This window comes from Oxyura jamaicensis, chromosome 21 (genome assembly GCF_011077185.1).
Source record: "Oxyura jamaicensis isolate SHBP4307 breed ruddy duck chromosome 21, BPBGC_Ojam_1.0, whole genome shotgun sequence".
Classification (NCBI taxonomy): Eukaryota; Metazoa; Chordata; class Aves; order Anseriformes; family Anatidae; genus Oxyura; species Oxyura jamaicensis.
In genome coordinates, this window is record NC_048913.1 from 1,490,156 (window position 1) to 1,506,825 (window position 16,670).

General features: G+C 45.8%; 1 protein-coding gene across 8 annotated transcripts in view; it reads right to left on the reverse strand.

The window, feature by feature from the left end:
- Positions 1 to 16,670, reverse strand: part of PRDM16 (PR/SET domain 16) — a 306,284-nt gene that overhangs the window by 176,861 nt on the left and 112,753 nt on the right. For 5 of the 8 annotated variants that reach the window (XM_035344711.1, XM_035344710.1, XM_035344712.1 and 2 more), the window contains one exon: positions 5,553 to 5,902. In XM_035344711.1, coding sequence (XP_035200602.1) covers positions 5,553 to 5,879 — 327 coding nt within the window. In that variant the 5' untranslated portion in view covers positions 5,880 to 5,902. Of the gene's footprint in view, positions 1 to 5,552; positions 5,903 to 6,043; positions 6,180 to 16,670 lie in introns of those variants that run through there. The other 3 variants (XM_035344708.1, XM_035344706.1, XM_035344715.1) reach the window with 1 other exon arrangement.

Genomic DNA, 16,670 nt, shown 5'->3' on the forward strand with positions numbered 1-16,670 from the left:
TCCGTCCCAGCGTGCTCTCATGCTCTGTTCACCAGGGGAACGTGGAGATCCTCGCTTTGTCAGAGTTCTTCTGGCCAAACAGAACTTGGAGAAACGGTGAAGCAACCTTTGACGGGAAGTGCTTTGCGCGCAGGTACCGTGCTCCACCCGGGAATGGCCGCGCACACCGCTCTGCAAGATTTCCAGACTGCTCGCTCCCTGCAAGAGCTTGAGCTGTGGGTTTGAGAGCAGCAGTTCCTGAGCCCTCTCCCTCAGCGACAGAGGCTGCTATCCTAACATTATTCTCAAGCCAAAGGGAAAGGCAGAAGCCAGAGAAAATGAATGAATCAGAAGACACTTGGAGGAAAACTACAGGGAAATGTCATCACATCCTCTCAGTCTAAAAGTTAAAAAACATTAGCAAGGGATGAGTACAAAGAGGTTTTGAGATTTCTTTGCTCATCTGAAGGACTCATCTTCCTCTTTTAGCACCTTTTGTCTCAAAACAGGACAGACAAGGACATTATTTTTTAACAAACTGTATCGGCTTTTAAAGCGAAGCAAGGGAATTTGGACTGTGCGCTCTTTTAACTGGGAAGCTCGACAAAACCATCACATTTAGAAGACTGCTTAGAGTCTCCTTCCCATTTTAATGAGACTCACAGAAATGCAATATAATTCTCTCAGCAACCAACGCCAGTCCTGCGAAGTAAAATTTCCTTGGCATTTATGAGCATTTGTAAAAGCAAACAAAAATAAAGCAGAGCTCCACAGCAAATTTAAGTATTGCACTTTGTGGGAACAAGAAGGTGGAACTACTGTGCAGCGCTGACACTATGAAGTGTGTTCAAAACCAGCAGAGTTTTCCACTGGCCCAGATGTGGAGCCAAAAATGCCTGCTGCATCCTTAGCTGCCGGCTCTTATTTTCTCCACAGTTATTTGTCCTTCATGGGACAGTTTCTATCTTCTCCTTAAGTATGAAATGAAAGCACTGATTTTTCGTATGTAGAAAAAGAAACCTACCTTGTTAGGAGAATCAGAACTTTAGAGTTACAGAAGTCTCTTTTGCTTCAGCAAAGACTCCCTCCTAAACCGCAGATCAAAACAAAGGAACTAATAATTGTATTTTATTAATGGCAGTTGCCCTGTGAAGCAAACTGAGCTAAAAGCATGTCTGATTGCTTCCAAATTCCCTAGAATTCAGCTGCTATATTTTCCTCCAGGATGTGATTCCCACTCTTCTTTCAATTAGCAAAATAAACAGTGCTATGATAAATATCATTATTTACTCAACAAAGTGACCAAAATCGTTATGCTGCCTTTTTTTTTTTTTTTTTTTTTTTTTTTTTAGGTCCCAGAGGCAATAAAGCGAAAACACGCCGTGATTTATTCGGGGTACTCTGAATGGTATGTTCTGTGTCAGCAGGCAAGGAAGTAATAGGATCAGGAGAGCAGAGCAGAAATGCAATCACGTCACACTAAATAATCACAAGGCTTTTAGTTTGGGTGGTGTCTTTTAAGGAAAAAGAAGTAGATAAACACGATCAGCACGGCACTGGCAGGGAATGAGGCACAGGGAGCGCGGGGCACAGCGTCCCATACAAGCACTCACTGAATCATCCCTGGGAGGGGGCGGGGGGCGGAAGACCGACACATCTCATTGCTTTTTATGAAATGAGAATGAATCACGCAGTGCCATGCCATGTTAAAACAGTCCCTGAATAATAGGTGGGGCCTAATTTAAAGAATACTTTTTAAAATGTATCCTGCAAAGCAAATGTTGGAGGAAAACCATAGAAAGAAACAAGATAGCAAAGGCTTGGAGCAGATAAAGTGGGCCATGTATTTACACAGTCTTTACCCAGTCACTCTTGTCTGGCTGAAGGAAAAAAAAATCTGTAATTTAAAAAAATCACATTTTTTTTCAAGGTAAGGCACAGCATGCTGTATTCCCTATGATATTTTAAGGCTATTAGGGGAAATAATGAGTAAGCAGAAAGTTTCAACAAACAGCATTCTTATTTTGCCTACTGAACCTAGATGGTTTTACATCAGGCCAGGTCTGGATCAAAGAGTTTAGGTGAAAAAAGAGCTGGCCTCTACCCCCAGACAGGAGCCCACATTTTCCAAGGACTTGGAAGAAATGCAGTTCACTGTTTTGTGTCATTTTCCTTTGCACAAATCTGGTCCCACTGAACTCGAACAGAGAAAGGTATTTCTGCAGTGTTCACGTCTTGCATAGAGCAGAGATCCATTCTGAAATTAAAGCTCTTAATAGCAGAATTTCTAGATGTCCAAAATGTATTTTTAATTGAAGACATAAGACAAAATAAATCTTAACTGCGAGTACAAACTGAAGCATTTTAAAATCTGTATTGTATTTTAATATGCTGAATCAGCATGCTTAAGCTTTAATTTAAAAAAATCCACAGAATTAAAAGAATCCACAGCACTAAAAAGCTGTCTTCCTGTACACGTGTGCAGAGCCGCTCAGCACCCAGCAGTTCTCCGCACCCTCTGTGCTACCTGCAGCGCCTGGGGCCCGCTACAGGTGGGAAGACACTCACATGCTGCGCATGCTCCAAAGCCAGGTGAGCCTTTTTAAGCACAAAGACATGAGCAAGAGCTCCTGGTGAATCAGAGACATTTGTAACGAACACCCACTTGACAACACGGTGCAAAACATTCTTTGCTCGTACCAGTTCCAGGGGCACTCAGCTGAGTCAGCCTGACGACAAATCCAGAACCACAGAAACTTTCCAGCTGGAAAAGACCTCTAGGATCACCTAGTACACCCTTCAATTCACCCTTTGATGAAGGGCAAGAACTTCTTGTGCAAAAGGCAGAAACACCATTAAAACTAAGAAACTGATGATCATTAAAAACAGACCAAAAAAACCTGAATGTTTAGGATTATGGGTTGGGGCTTTTTTTGCAACACAAGAACATAAACTACAGGAACTGAGATGAGGGCCATCTGTAAGAAGTCTGGGTGTAAGAAACAATTATCTTTCCTGAAATAAACAATATGACTATAACTAATAGAATGGGCAATTCAAGAGTAACGGCAATATGTCAATAAGCCAGCAATCAGAAGTTATGAGTAAGTTCAAGTCATTGTCAAGTCAAACCCACAAATTACAGAGATGTACTGTCAAAAAACAATGTCAGACTGCATCAGGGACATTCCTCTTGGCATACAACAAAAGCAGATTTGTTAGATTCATCACTATTGTAAGAAACAAAAGGCAAAATTTGTAAGAAACTTGGCAAAAGCCTAGCGAACATGTTACAGAGTGAGGACAAATTCCTCCATTTTTCTTTTCTCCTCTTGCTGCCAACTGTCTGCCTACTCATCCTGACCGAGGACGGAAACACATTCAAGGCACATCACGGAAAGCTGCTCAGAGCATCTCTTAAAGGCTGTTCCAAACAGCCTTGTGCTCAAAGGAAACAGCTCAGAACCCAGCACAGAGGCAGAGGCAGTATTTATGACGGGTTCCTGCCCAGCACCAAGGCATTCGTGCAGTTTTTCCCAAGTGAAATGCTGAAGGCTCAGAGTGGGCGTCTCCAAACCACCTTTAGGCACACCAGGAAGGAAAAATCTCCAAGAGGCACCTGCAAGCACGAGCAAGGTCGAAAGAAATAGTGTTGGGGTGGGTGTGAGACAGTGTTTGAGGACATCGGATGGAAGACAAATACTCCTTCCTTTCAGGTATGAAACGTTCCTGCCACATCGGAGAACAAAAGCGTGCCGCAGAAACAAGACGCGCCACGGAAAAGGGAAGTTTGTTCACATACACCACAAAACCAAACCGTATCGCAAAGTCAACGCGGACTGCAGGGAATGGGTATGGCTTGTATCAGGCATTCAGTGTGTAACGGAGATAGGAAACATTTCTTTAAACCTGAAAGTAAATACCAACTTGTACCAGAAGTACAAAAGACAAGGACAAAGTTACACCAAGGTCACAGGGAACAAAGCTTTGCGTTACTCGGGACTTGTCTGATTTCTAGCAGCCAAGGAGGACAGCTGTTTGCTCAAAGGAAAGCTTTGTTAAAATAAAAATTAAGATCACCTCTAAATACTAGGCTCAGAAAAAAGATAGCTCCCCCATTTGTGGAGGAGCAATTCCCACACTGCAGCCTACAGACAGTATTATACCCTCCTGGAAGAACCAGCCGAGCTTTCCCTCGGAAGCAGCTCGCTGCGACCAGTACTCAGGGTAACCTCGAGGTGCCCCCTGCCTACAGGCTCCCTGAAATAACCGGTAAGTAACCAGAATGAGTTCTGCAGCAGAATGACTTTTGTGTTTATGGCAAGTGTATTCTGCTTTCACATGCACTCCGGACACGTTTCACAAGTAAATAAAAACATCTGGACCTACTTCCCAGGGCTTCACAAAACCTCACTGTTCACCGATTTCTGAGGCTTCACCATCAGGAGTGCAAATGTAATCAGACAATTCACAATGTTAATACTCAAGTTTGGCCTCCTGGGCCATATTTCTAAGAAAACAAGGCTGCTGTGAGTGCTGGCTTGCACACAGAGGTCCTACAGCCTTGTCCCTTCGTTCCTTCCTACCTCCGTACTCCAGCACCGACCACTGCACGCTGTTAGTGGCTGCTGGACCTGAGACCTCGCCATGCTTCACACGGCAGGAAAGGGAGGTAAAGCAGGGCCACATATTTCGAGGGACAGAGCCAGCTTATCAAAGAGCATGCGAGTGGGTCTGGCAAACCTCTCTAACCCAGCTGACGGGTGAGCTGGCGTCCCGTAGTGCTGGGTGGACGTGAGGGCTACAGCAGAGAAGTGATTATATATTATATATCACGCCATGGACAGGTGCACTGGGATAGGACTGCAGACACAGACCGTAAATCTTTGGCTATGCTTCACTGTCCCCAGAACCCACTTTAATTTATGTTAATTCTTGCAGGTATGGATATTTGCAAATCAAGAATATATGGGAATAAAGGAGACTAACACGATTTCTGGGACAATCCCAGAAAAGCAGGGAGTCGTAAGAGTTCTGGGACAGTGCTATTTTTCCTACTGAAGACTTTTTTTTTTTAGTTCTTCAGGGAAAATGACTTTTGCATTCCTTTACCTCTGGTGCAGAACAGGAGCTCAAGAACATCTAGGGTGTTAATGGGTACATGTTATTTTTCTATGACCAGTTAATAATGCCTGCACAGCTAACATGGACTGGAAGTCAAAGGTAACACACCCAACCACAAAACATGACGCGACTAATCACATTTCTTCCATTGCGACAAGTTCTGAACACAATTTGAAAATGACAAGCACTTTAAGAAGTGACCCAACATCATTTAAAACCAACCTTCTTAAATGGCGCTAGAGCAATATTTGTAGCCCCAGAAGCTATATTAAAGGATTTCTGCTGCTTTTTGAATACCGAATGGAACGTGGGATACAAAATAACCTGGGGAAATACAGCATTAGCAAAGTCACTGCTTCTGTCCCCAGGCCAGCCAGGACTCGGTCTAGCTTTATGAACAGTTTGCAGAGAAGACAAATGAATGTGATTATCACATTCAGCGCGCTTACCTCCCATCCAAAGTTTGTTTCCTTTAATGTGCTCCTTTGTACTGTCATATAAGGTCCAAATCTTTCCCCAGCTTCGATCTTCTTTTTGGCCCAAATCCCTAGCCCTGCCCCTGGGATCGAAGATTCTCTGAGTTCAAAATCTGGTGGGATTGGAATGTCATCAGGAATGTAGACGGGAGCTTCATAAGGTGAGCCCTCCTTGGGAGTGAAGTCCTCGCTGGTGGGAAAGGGTGATGGAGGTCCGACAGGGATGGGGGACATAATACTGTCCTCTGTTTCCTCCTCTGCACTTTCGCCAGCAAGGAGATCAGGGTCGGTCTCGTACATATTATTTACAATCTCGCTGTCACCTAAAAGGGGAAACAGCAGAACAAAACACACTGAAATACTCACGTGAACATCAGTTAATCTCTTCTCGGGACAAAGTTTCATTAAGTCTAGTTCACACACTTTAGGGATAGGAGCAGCGGTGGAGAAAAGGCAATCCTCACCTACAGAGCTCAGGTGGAACTGAGGAGAGAATATCCACACTGGTTGCTCAACGTTTAGAGCTACGTAAGGATGGAAGGGAAGCGAGTTGGAGGCTAGCACGTTATACTGGGTCAGGGTCATGGTTGTATTTCAGTAACAGAAAGAGGGAAGAAACACAGAAGAAGTACGCTCCAGGTTTGCTGTAACCATTTATTGTTTTAACTGGTTCAGCACATTTTGTAGAGGCAAGAAAGAGTAATTCAGATAAAGTTTGGCTTAAGATTCTACAGTCACAAAGCATAAGCCGTTTGAAGACCTTTCGTCTTTTATAGTGCAGAAGCAAAAAGTATTTGCAGGCTTGCGAAGGGCAGATGCTCACATTTATGCTTGCTGTAGCCCAGCAAGAGGCAGCTTTCCGGGCTCACTTCTGAGCAGCTCCCAGACAAAACCAGCTCAGGAGCATCACAGGTGCCTCCAGCACTCCATGCAAACGGCTTTCCCTTGTACATAAAGCACCTGGGAGGCACAGTGAGTGCACGGCAATGCACGAGGGATCTTGTGCACAGGTATTTTGGACCTCGAGGCAGCTAGGCCCCTGCACACAGAGCTGACAGCACCAAATTCGCTGCTCAGGCTTGCAGGAGCTGCCTGCCCAGTGCTCGGGCTGCCTGCGCTCAGCGCGCCACGCAGCAGAGGCTGCTGTGCCTGTCAGAATGCACCTCAGGGATGAACGCCCCATTTCAGGCAGAACAAAAGCATCACTAGTTTACAATACTATTTTAAGACTAACGTGTCATATGCGCTTAAAGAGTGAGCATTTTAAGCTATCCTCTCAAGCCAGGTCCAGAGGCCGTCTCACAACCTCCCAGGACAGGATCTTGTGCTACAGGGGTCAAAGACCAAGTGAGGGAGAAGCTGCACGCTGCACCCTGGGACTGATGATTTTCCACGCCACATTTCATAAACTTGACAGAAACAGACCAAGCCAGTAACTACTGTAATGTTAAATGTTTAAAAGAAGCCCCCACACCTAAAACACAGGCCTGAAGTGCTAATTTCAGACTCTTCAGAACACCAGGCTTAAAATACCGATTGGTGTGGTCTTCCCACTGAAGCATCAGCAGAACTGCAGGTGTTTTTCCCATGCCTCGAGATCTTCAGATGCACAGGTAGTAGGAAAAAAATACGTGAACACATTTGAACAGGACGTATACAGATTAAAGGCAAAATTGTACGTAGGAGGGGTTAACACCACTAGCCAGCGGTGATACCCACATCCTGCTAGAAATGCCACGCCAACCCTTTGATGCCTGGCATCTTCAGGGTGACTGCAGCACTCTGCAGTTCTGTGCCTAGGAAATGACTGGGAATCAAATTAAATAGGAAGTAGGAAGGTGTGTCTGTGTGCGTGTGTGTTTAGGGAAAAGCAGCCAAACCCCCAAACCCCAAGAGTAAATCGCCTTAACCCTGCAAGAACTTTTCAAGCTTCATTTTGCCAGAACAATTAGGAAATGAGCGCAATGTTAGCAAGCACAAATTATTACACTTCAGAGAATTACAAGTCAATTACACTACTAAACCCGTAACAACATGCATCCATCTTCTGGTTTGATATTGGCTTGTGCAAGTTAAAAATATTCTTCAAACATCCCTTCCTCTTCCATCACCTTCCAAAAACAAGTAAATAATCGGAGACGGGTTTACCAGAATGCACTGAAGGGCAACCAAAGAAGAAAGCTTTGTGAGCAGGGAACTGGACTGGGCTGAGATGTTTTCAGGAAAATAAGGCAGAAAATATCATGTTGCTGGATCCACAGTGCTTCATTCAGGGACTTCACAGCAGAATTGTACTCGCAGGGTGCAGCTCTGCCGGGGAGCTGCCCACCTTACGGAACAGCCCAGGGCCAAACGTCCAAGGCTGCCTCGCCGTAAGGACCCGCGGGGATCCTTGAGCCGCTCCCTGCTGTGCAGCCGGGATTCCCCAAGCACCCCGGAGGTGTCCTCCTAACAGCGACTTGGCCACACTCGCGCATCGGCAGCCGGGCCAGGACAGCCGTCACTCTGCTTTGACGCTGCCACCAGGCCAGCAAATGCAGAGAATCAAAGCTGAGCAGATGTCGGGGCTTGGAACACATTTTATTTCCCTGTTTTCATAACCAAATACTCCAAAAAAATCAAAATTAATTGTCTCCTTAATTCCTTTGCTTTCCCGACCATACAAAATTTTGAAATTTAAGTCTTTTGATTACAAAATGAGTAAGTTTTGTTTTGTTTTAAACAAAATTCCACAAAGAAAGAAAACTTTGGGTTTTGACCAACTTTCCCTTGGCCTCGCATATGGTGAAATTCCCACAGTCAAACCACATTCTGTTGCATTTCTGCTCGGCATACACTTATGAAATGCAATTATTATTATTGTGATGCTGTGCTGAAAGCTCCCATTGAGCCTGATTAGCCAGCCCTGCTTAGAAGGGAGCTCCTTCTGCAAAGAATTTACAAACAGATGGAAGGGGAAATGGTTTGCTGCAGTCGTAGAGACAGGACACAGCCACGGAGAGAACACACAGGTTGCTAACAGGAGCTGGAAAATGAGCCCCAGGCCTTAGCTTATCGTATCTGAATCGTTCTCCTCCTCCCAATAAAAGCTAAACAAAGAGAAGCCTGCGGTCCCCCAGACTTCCACCACAGATCCTGTCTGAATGAAGCTCCCTTCACCAGAACTTCCACCCTTGCAAGCAGCTATGGTAACTATGATGGGAGGAGATTGTTGGGTTTTTGTTGTTGTTGTTGTTTTTCCAGAAAAGGGATAAACCCAGAGCAGAGTCATTTTTAAGAGCACAGCCACAGTTTGCAACGTAACTGGTTCTCTCCTCACTCACTGGAGGGCCAAGAACTCGAGTTCTTTTTAAAACTCCAAAAATACACTACACAACTGCATGTTATTTACTTTTCTAATATCCTGTTTATTTATTTATTCAAGGTCTGATGTTAGAGGTTCATAATTGTAGTGATCTTTCCGAAACATTTTTGAGCAGCCAAAACCAAAAACAAATCAGAGGCGAAAAGCAAAAGACATCCAAGCTCCTTAGAACAGAGAACCCGTAACGCCCCACGCAGCAGCTCCTCGCGCCCAGCCAGCACCTCCATCCTGACACGAACCCCTGAGCCAGGCGGGGCTGCGGCACCAGGGAGACCCCAGGCACAAGGCAGAGAGGGCTGGCGAATGCACCAACAGATTTACCAACAGATACGGCACTGACAGATTTTGAGGACGGAAAAGAGGATTTGTGCTAATTCCACCTGACCTCCTGCATAACTCAGACCACAGGACTCCCCTGAATTATTTCCATCTTCAAGATCAAAAAGTGACACGTAGCTTATCTCTGAGGCTGAACAAACCACAAACCACCCTGCTCCAAGATTGCCCAGCGATGGCCAGCGAGCCCGGTGCAGCGCCCCGCAGTTACGCCGCCCTGCCTCACGTTGGCCCAACAGCAATTCCTGCTGGGGATAAAAAAGGGCCGTACGCCTCCCCCAGCCGCACAAAGCAGCAGTTCGGCAGCAAGTGCTAATGGGGGAATTATAAGGCCCTTTGTCTCCTCTCTCCCTGGCAAGCCGTCTGCCTCCTTTTTACCTTCTGCATTCAACATCTCTCCCTTTTCAATTTTTGAGGATGTCACCTCTTAACCTCTTGAATAAGCTACATAGGATAGAATATCTTTCGCTGAACTGTGTGTTTGCAACCCTTTTAAGACTCCTGACTGAACCATCTGTGGGTTTTCAACAACTTTTTTGAACTACCTATGGCAGAACTAGCTATAGGATGCCGGGATCGTCCAAGTGAGTGCTAAACCCAGAGATAAGTGACCCAAAGGGACTCCGCTGAAGGCTGCAGGCTTCATCTTTGGGATGCCTCTGCCTCTTCAGACTGTGAGTGCCAGACAGGGCCTCTTCCAGGTTTTGAGAACTTTCTCATACAAAAAATAACACTTTAATATCATAAATCATACTTAAGCAAGGAGTTATTCAGGCACCACAAACCTACAGACTTATCAGGACTGGGCTCACGTCCTCTGTTTCCCATATCTAACGATGCACGTGCACACAAACACATTTAGTTCCAACTTCCCAGTGCACAAAGACTGTTAATTATATTTCCCTCTAATTAAAAAAGCACCCTTTCACTATCATGCTTTGAGATTAAGAAGAAAATAAGTTTCAGACATCTTCCCTGAAAGCTCCTAGGAAATGAAAAAGGAATTACTCTATGTATGTCTTCAAAGTTTTCTGCCAGATTAATTGGAGCGCTGGCCCCTATATAAAAATATCCTATTTGAACCGAGTGTGGTGAACCGATATTCACTTACCCCAGAACAAACTGAGCAGAACTGATTTTAATTCCAAATACGGGGGTTTAGCTGGTAACATACCTTTGGTAAAATGTTAAAGCAATATTCTGAAATACCAGTCGGTAAGAAATTGGACTTGTGTAAAACAAAAATGGTTCCCATTCAGCTTACAGGTACTGGAAGTTAGCTGCAGCTGCAACATTAAAAAAACATAGTTATTAATCACAAGTTATTCCTTAATTAATAAAAAATACCAGTATCCCCATTAGCTAGTGCATCAGCTTTGTAGCACACATTCTAGCCACCGTCTGAAACCAGCGTGCACTATGATTTCCTTCCAGTTCCAGAGTTCACAGAGCAAAAAGTGATGTCCGTTAGTACCCAACTTTTCTACACCAAACAAAAGATTCTGTGTGTGTGGAAGGGGAAAAGCACCTCAAGGTATCGCAGGCAGTGGTTAGCTATGCACCAAAATGTTATTCTAAGGAGGCAGTCTCGGAGCAGAACTCGTGGAAGAGGTGCGCTGAAATGCAGAATCAAATTTAATAGAGGGAACGGTGCAAAAGAAGTGGCAAGCAACCAAGGCGGATGAATAAACTGCCTTGGAAAAAGGCAGGCTTTGAGGAGGTGCGGAGCACTGACCGAGCAATCAGCTGAAATTTCCATTTCAGATTCTGGAAATCCTGCCTGATGGGAATAAAACTGGTATGAGACAGAGACTAATTTATTAATTTAAGGTTAAATAGTTTGTCACCAAACAGAAAAAGATGCATGGGCTGAACGACTGCTCCTCCCTCATTAAAAAAAAGAACAAAAAAGATATTGCCACCAAAGAGGCATATCCTAAGCAAACCTCAAGCAGTCCCATGCACGGGACGGATGCCTGAGCTGCTGGCAGCCCCAAAGCTCGTGCTGCAGGGAGCCAGCAGAGTACAGAAAGCTCCAGGGGCCTTGAGGTTTGCCCACGGTCCCATGAGCATCCTGCGTGCTGGGGCCATGCCTGGTGCTGGCCGCCTCACCAAGGGGTGCTGAGGCCTCCCTGCTGCTCTGCTCCTGCCTGGGATGGTGCCAGCACCAGCACAAACATGAAATAATCACAGAATTGAGAAGCAAGGTACACAACCAGCTCTGAACGTGCTACAGACCCCAAACGGCCAGCCCAGGGAGCCTGAGCAACGTAGGACATAGGAAGATTTCAAGTGAAAATGGAAGACTCGGGGTAATTGAGTTTGGGATTGTTCCAGGAGGAGTCGGTCGTGGAGCTACAACATTCAAATGTAAAGGAAACGGAGCTTTTTTCATCCAGAAAGGGAAAAAAAAAAAAAAAAAGCAGGGGAGGGAAACAGATGAAGGGGAAAAGAAAAACACATTTGTCATACAATACAAGTAGCTGAAGTATTTTGGGAACAGATTTGCCATCTCTCAATTAAACATGAGGCAGCATGACTGTGCTTTCATTGCACAGTAGTTTCCACTATGATAACAAGTCCAACAACCGCCTCATTGTGGGCCATGCAGGAACGAGAGGGACTCCCACAGTGCATATTAATGACTGACCTCTGATGTAATCGGGGGGAAAGCAGCACCCAACAAAAATTACAGTTTTCACGGCAGCATGGCAGGCAGCTCTGCCTGCCAGACACAAACTGTCAGGGGAGAGCAGCTGAAACGGCCAGGCCCAGGCGGGGTATGCATACTACATCTCTTCTGTATCCTCAGAATACACCTTCTGTATGGAAGGCACATCTCCTCCTTTTTTTTATTGCTAATGCAGATTTTCCTGAGTTCATGCCTAAGAAACCTGGTGGCAGACTGCACGATAGAAGAGGATTTTGATTCATTTGCCAAGATTTTTTTGCTCCAGCTTTGGAGAAGTACAGAGAACTGCCTGCTAGGGTTTACAAATGTTTCCTCTGCTAAAAAGCACAACCCTCCTTACTCAAACATGTCACCAGAAACAAGCTTTCATAAGTATTATATGCTCCATAATCCTGAAAATACTTGTGGTTGCTGTAAATGTTTTCTCTCCTGGTATTAGCAAGTCAAATTATTTTCTACTCTATGATTAGCCTCTTTTGCACTTAAGAAACAGGAATTCCAACCGAGTTGAAAAGCAAAACTAGGTTTAGTGGAGCATGACCTGTGAAAAATTTCAAATGACACGAGTATAAAGACACCTCACTTCTGAACACTGTTAATTTAATCTCTTATATGGGATAATCAGGCCAGTTCTGATTAAATTGTAATTTACTCTGAAGTCGAGCCCACATTTGACTAACCTCATATTTCAAGAAAAATCATTAAACACAGGTAATCTCTTCCTTCTGCCTTTTCAGCTGCTAAAATCATTTATCGGGGACTGGCAGCGGGCACAAAATGAAAACGAAAATTAACTTTTTCAGGCCACGACAGTTCTGATACAAGAGAGCACAGGGGATTCACGTGAGCAGAACCAGCACCCAAGTGTGTGCACCACATCAGCTCTTTAGCTCAGCAGCTTTTACGTGGTGTTTTTTTTACACACTGGGGCTGCCAGAGGAAGCCAGAGCCATTCCTGTCCCTGTCGCTCCAAGCAGAGAACGGCCACACGACCACATTTGATGTCTCTGAAACATAGAGATGTGCTGGCAGACCTCCTCAGGTCATGGTTATTCCAGGGATTTTAGGAAAATTCAGCAGCTGGGGTTTACATTTGATTAGACCTGATGTACCTGGGACAAGGCCTCCTACTTACTGTACTTCTCCAGTACGGATTAAGCCTCCTGAAATTCTGGTTATGGCACTTCTGATAGCGCTGCAATCGTTGCATTGTGCAGCAGAACCTTCCACGCTGCCCTCACTGAGCACCATGCCATTTACCAACTTCAGGGTTCCTCCACCTTCCTCTAGACATAGCACAACTGGTACAGTAAGAGCAGAGACCATTTTCCTGTCTAGAAACAATCTTCAGTTATCCTGAGTTTCATTAAAAGTTAGCTGGCTGCGATTCAAGAGCTCTATGGGATGCTGCATTCACCGACAACCGTGCTGTCCTACATCTGCCCCTCTTCCAACGGCGAGTATTTCAGTGCTCTGGAATGTCTGGTTATGTGAAAAGCAGTACAGAAATACAACTTGACCTTACTGTTATTGTCATGAAACTAAAATTAGTCCTTCAAAGCTCACTAGCAAAATTACTCAATAAAAAGACTCATTGAAAAGTTGTTTCCATAGATAATCAGATATGGGCACAGGCTTAAAATCTGTGTGACACCAATGAGGTTCCTGCAACAATGAAAGTGATGCTTTGGTATTGGTGAGAGACCTCATGAATAATCTCTTTAGCAACTGTAATGAAAGAAAAAAAAATCTAATGTTAAAGGAAATGTTTGTAAAAGAAACAATGTGGTAGATTCAGGGCAGGGTTCTCCTTGGGTTAGTACTCGTTTTTTAATATGCTTATTAATATTACTATATAAAATTCTGCAGAGGAAATATCTATTCATCTGAAACAACAAAGCATCTTTTATATTCACAGGCCATCTCCGACTCCTTAGCTCGGGAAACTTTCGGAGCACACCAAGAAGGCATTCGTCTCAGGCAACCAACGTCTGACCAGTAAGCACAATCTTCCGTGGATTGCACTGACCTTGAAATAAACATAAAGCTGGGCCCAATCCCACATTCCTCCCGCATGCAGAACTCCCATTGAGAGCACTGGGGATATTAAGAGCAAAGAGAACACAGGACTGAGCCCATAACACTTTTGTCATACTCCATGGCATTATGCTGTTGGCTGACACTCGGTGACTTTCCAAGCTGAAATTTGGCAGCCAGCTCCAGAACGGGATGTTCACAGAAAACAGCTCATTTTTACTTGTGCATAAAATAACAACCAGCTCAAGTCCACGATGCTGCCAGGTCAGAGGATTCTCTTGTAGAATCGGTTTGTATTAATACAATATACATGTAAAAAGCTGATATTTTCATTTTCTAAATGACAAGGAGAAGAATTACAGGCTCCTGCTGAATTCATACTCTGCTTCAGAAGCTCACCCAGAATACCAGTCTCAAGAAAAGAGTTTTAGCAGAATGATAAAACAAAATAAAATACACATGCATTTGCACAGGGGATTATGACTTTGTGTCTGAGACTGAAATAACACAGTGATAAATAGACAGACTCTTGGCCTTAGGGATTAACTGGTAGGTGAAAGTCTTCTTACTCCATTATTCCAACTCTGCAACTCATTCCTAGCTCTAAGTTCAGAAAGTCTGCCTAAAGTGCTTGTTCCTGGGCTACCACAGTATGAAAGGTACCAGCAGAAGGCACCCGCTGGGCCTGGAGCTCCCTGGGAGCTGGTTTCATTGGTTCGAGGCCAGGAGGGCACTGGGTGATGTCCAACAGCTGCTGCCAGGGGACCAGGAATGTCAGCACCACCTTTAGGACCCCTCAGCACACATCCCAGTTCCTGCTCTGCGTGGATTTCCCTTTAGAAACATTCCCCAGGGCAGAATGGAGAAAGAAAGCAATCAAACAGGAAAAAAAAGACTACTGTGCTACGTTAGAGAGAAGGCATGGAGCACTTCGCACCTCCAGAGACAAGACTGTACACATTTCTGAGCGGGGGGACAGGAGTCTGTGCCTATCTGCTGCACACTTAGGATGTTTCATAAAAAAAAAGGGGGGGGGGGGGGGGGTTTTTTTATGACTGATTTGCAGACCAGTAGAGCTGGAACAAATCATCATTGCAGCCTAATTCAGCCAAGAGTGAAAACACTCACATTTAAGCAACCATGTGCTTAACCGCCGCCAGCAGCTGCCAGGGCTCATTACCTCTCAGCACCGTGCTGCCCACCTACGATTTACAAGAGGTGCTTCGCACCCAGGAGCTGTACCACGGCTGCCCTGTGGGCCTTGGTCCTGTCCCACCGTGTCCTGACAGGGCCGAGCCGCCCGGCAGCCACGGGCCCAAGGGTGGGAGCCGCAGCCAGGGCCACAGCGGGACCCGGGCACCCACCCGAGCGGGGGCTTCGGAGCTGCGAGCGATCGCAGAGATCAGATTGCCACCTGATGGCCGCAGCTGAAATACAATAGAAAACCGGAAACCTGCCTGCGCTGAATCTGCCTGTCCTCAGTTACAAAAAGGATGATTTCCAGACGTTTCAAGCTCCATGTGCCAGCGGCCGGCGTGCCCTGCCACACGCCGCCTCACGGGCTCACACGGCGCAGCCGAGGTGCCTGACGTGCATCCCCCACAGGTCCCCTCCGTGCTGCCCCCCAGGAGCAGTTCCCCACCGCCCCCGTGGTGAGGACAAGGGGTGCCCGGCCACAAGGCAGCTCTCACACAAGGGTCAGTCCCCACCAACCCACCTGCTGCCACAGACGGGGGGGGGGGGGGGGGGGCAGTATAAAACTTCCATCCGAGACCCTCTCTGGAAGGTAGCCTGAGGTGGCTTTCCTACCGCCAGGAAGGATGCCAAGTATTGCCAGCACTGTGGTGACGGGAATTAGTCCTAATTCACCAGGAGCGGGGCTGAAGCACTAAATGCTTTGTGGCCATATAAAAATGACGTTTCCTCCATCCACAGACCGCAGTCGCTTAGTTTTTAATGGCTGTGTAGAAAGGACAATACGGAATAAGTTACTTCAGGTTCTTGAACCCATCACGAGGTTTCTTCCTTCTGATTGTTGCAGGAACCTCTCCCTTTCATGGGAGCTGTCCTGTAGGAGCACACACAGCATTTGCCGGTGAACACGGGGCAGAAAGCGGCACCTCCAGCAGCCGCCACAGGAACTGCCCAGGGGCCGCCTCCTGCGCACACGCGGGGCCAGAGGCCTACGGGGTAACCTCCAGCTCCCCCAGAGGAAAAGGAGATTTATTTTAAATGGCCATTTAGGAACGTCTCTCGTTCATTCATGAAAACCCTTTATATTGACAAGCTTTTAGGTCTGGAAAAAGCAAGCCTGTTTGTTCCTTAGAAAATACCCATAGGTTTTCAGTCTTCCTGAATGTGTTATCTGAAGTAGCTGGCACGCACTGGTTAAAACTAATGAGGGACAATCACGGGGCTAGGCAAAGCCCCAGTATTTTGTGTTTTCAGCCCAGGATGCCAGGGCTGCGACAGGTGTAGTCCCCTACCCCCTGGCCTGACAAACCGGGAAATGAAGCGATCCCAACTCACACACACATCTGGAGGACTATTCTTGGAATCTGGTATTTATATATGACACTGAAATCAGGAAGAGATGCAAGTTTTAACACATTTCCTTTGCAAAATTTCAGAAAAGAGCCACCCAGAAACCCTTCTCTCACCA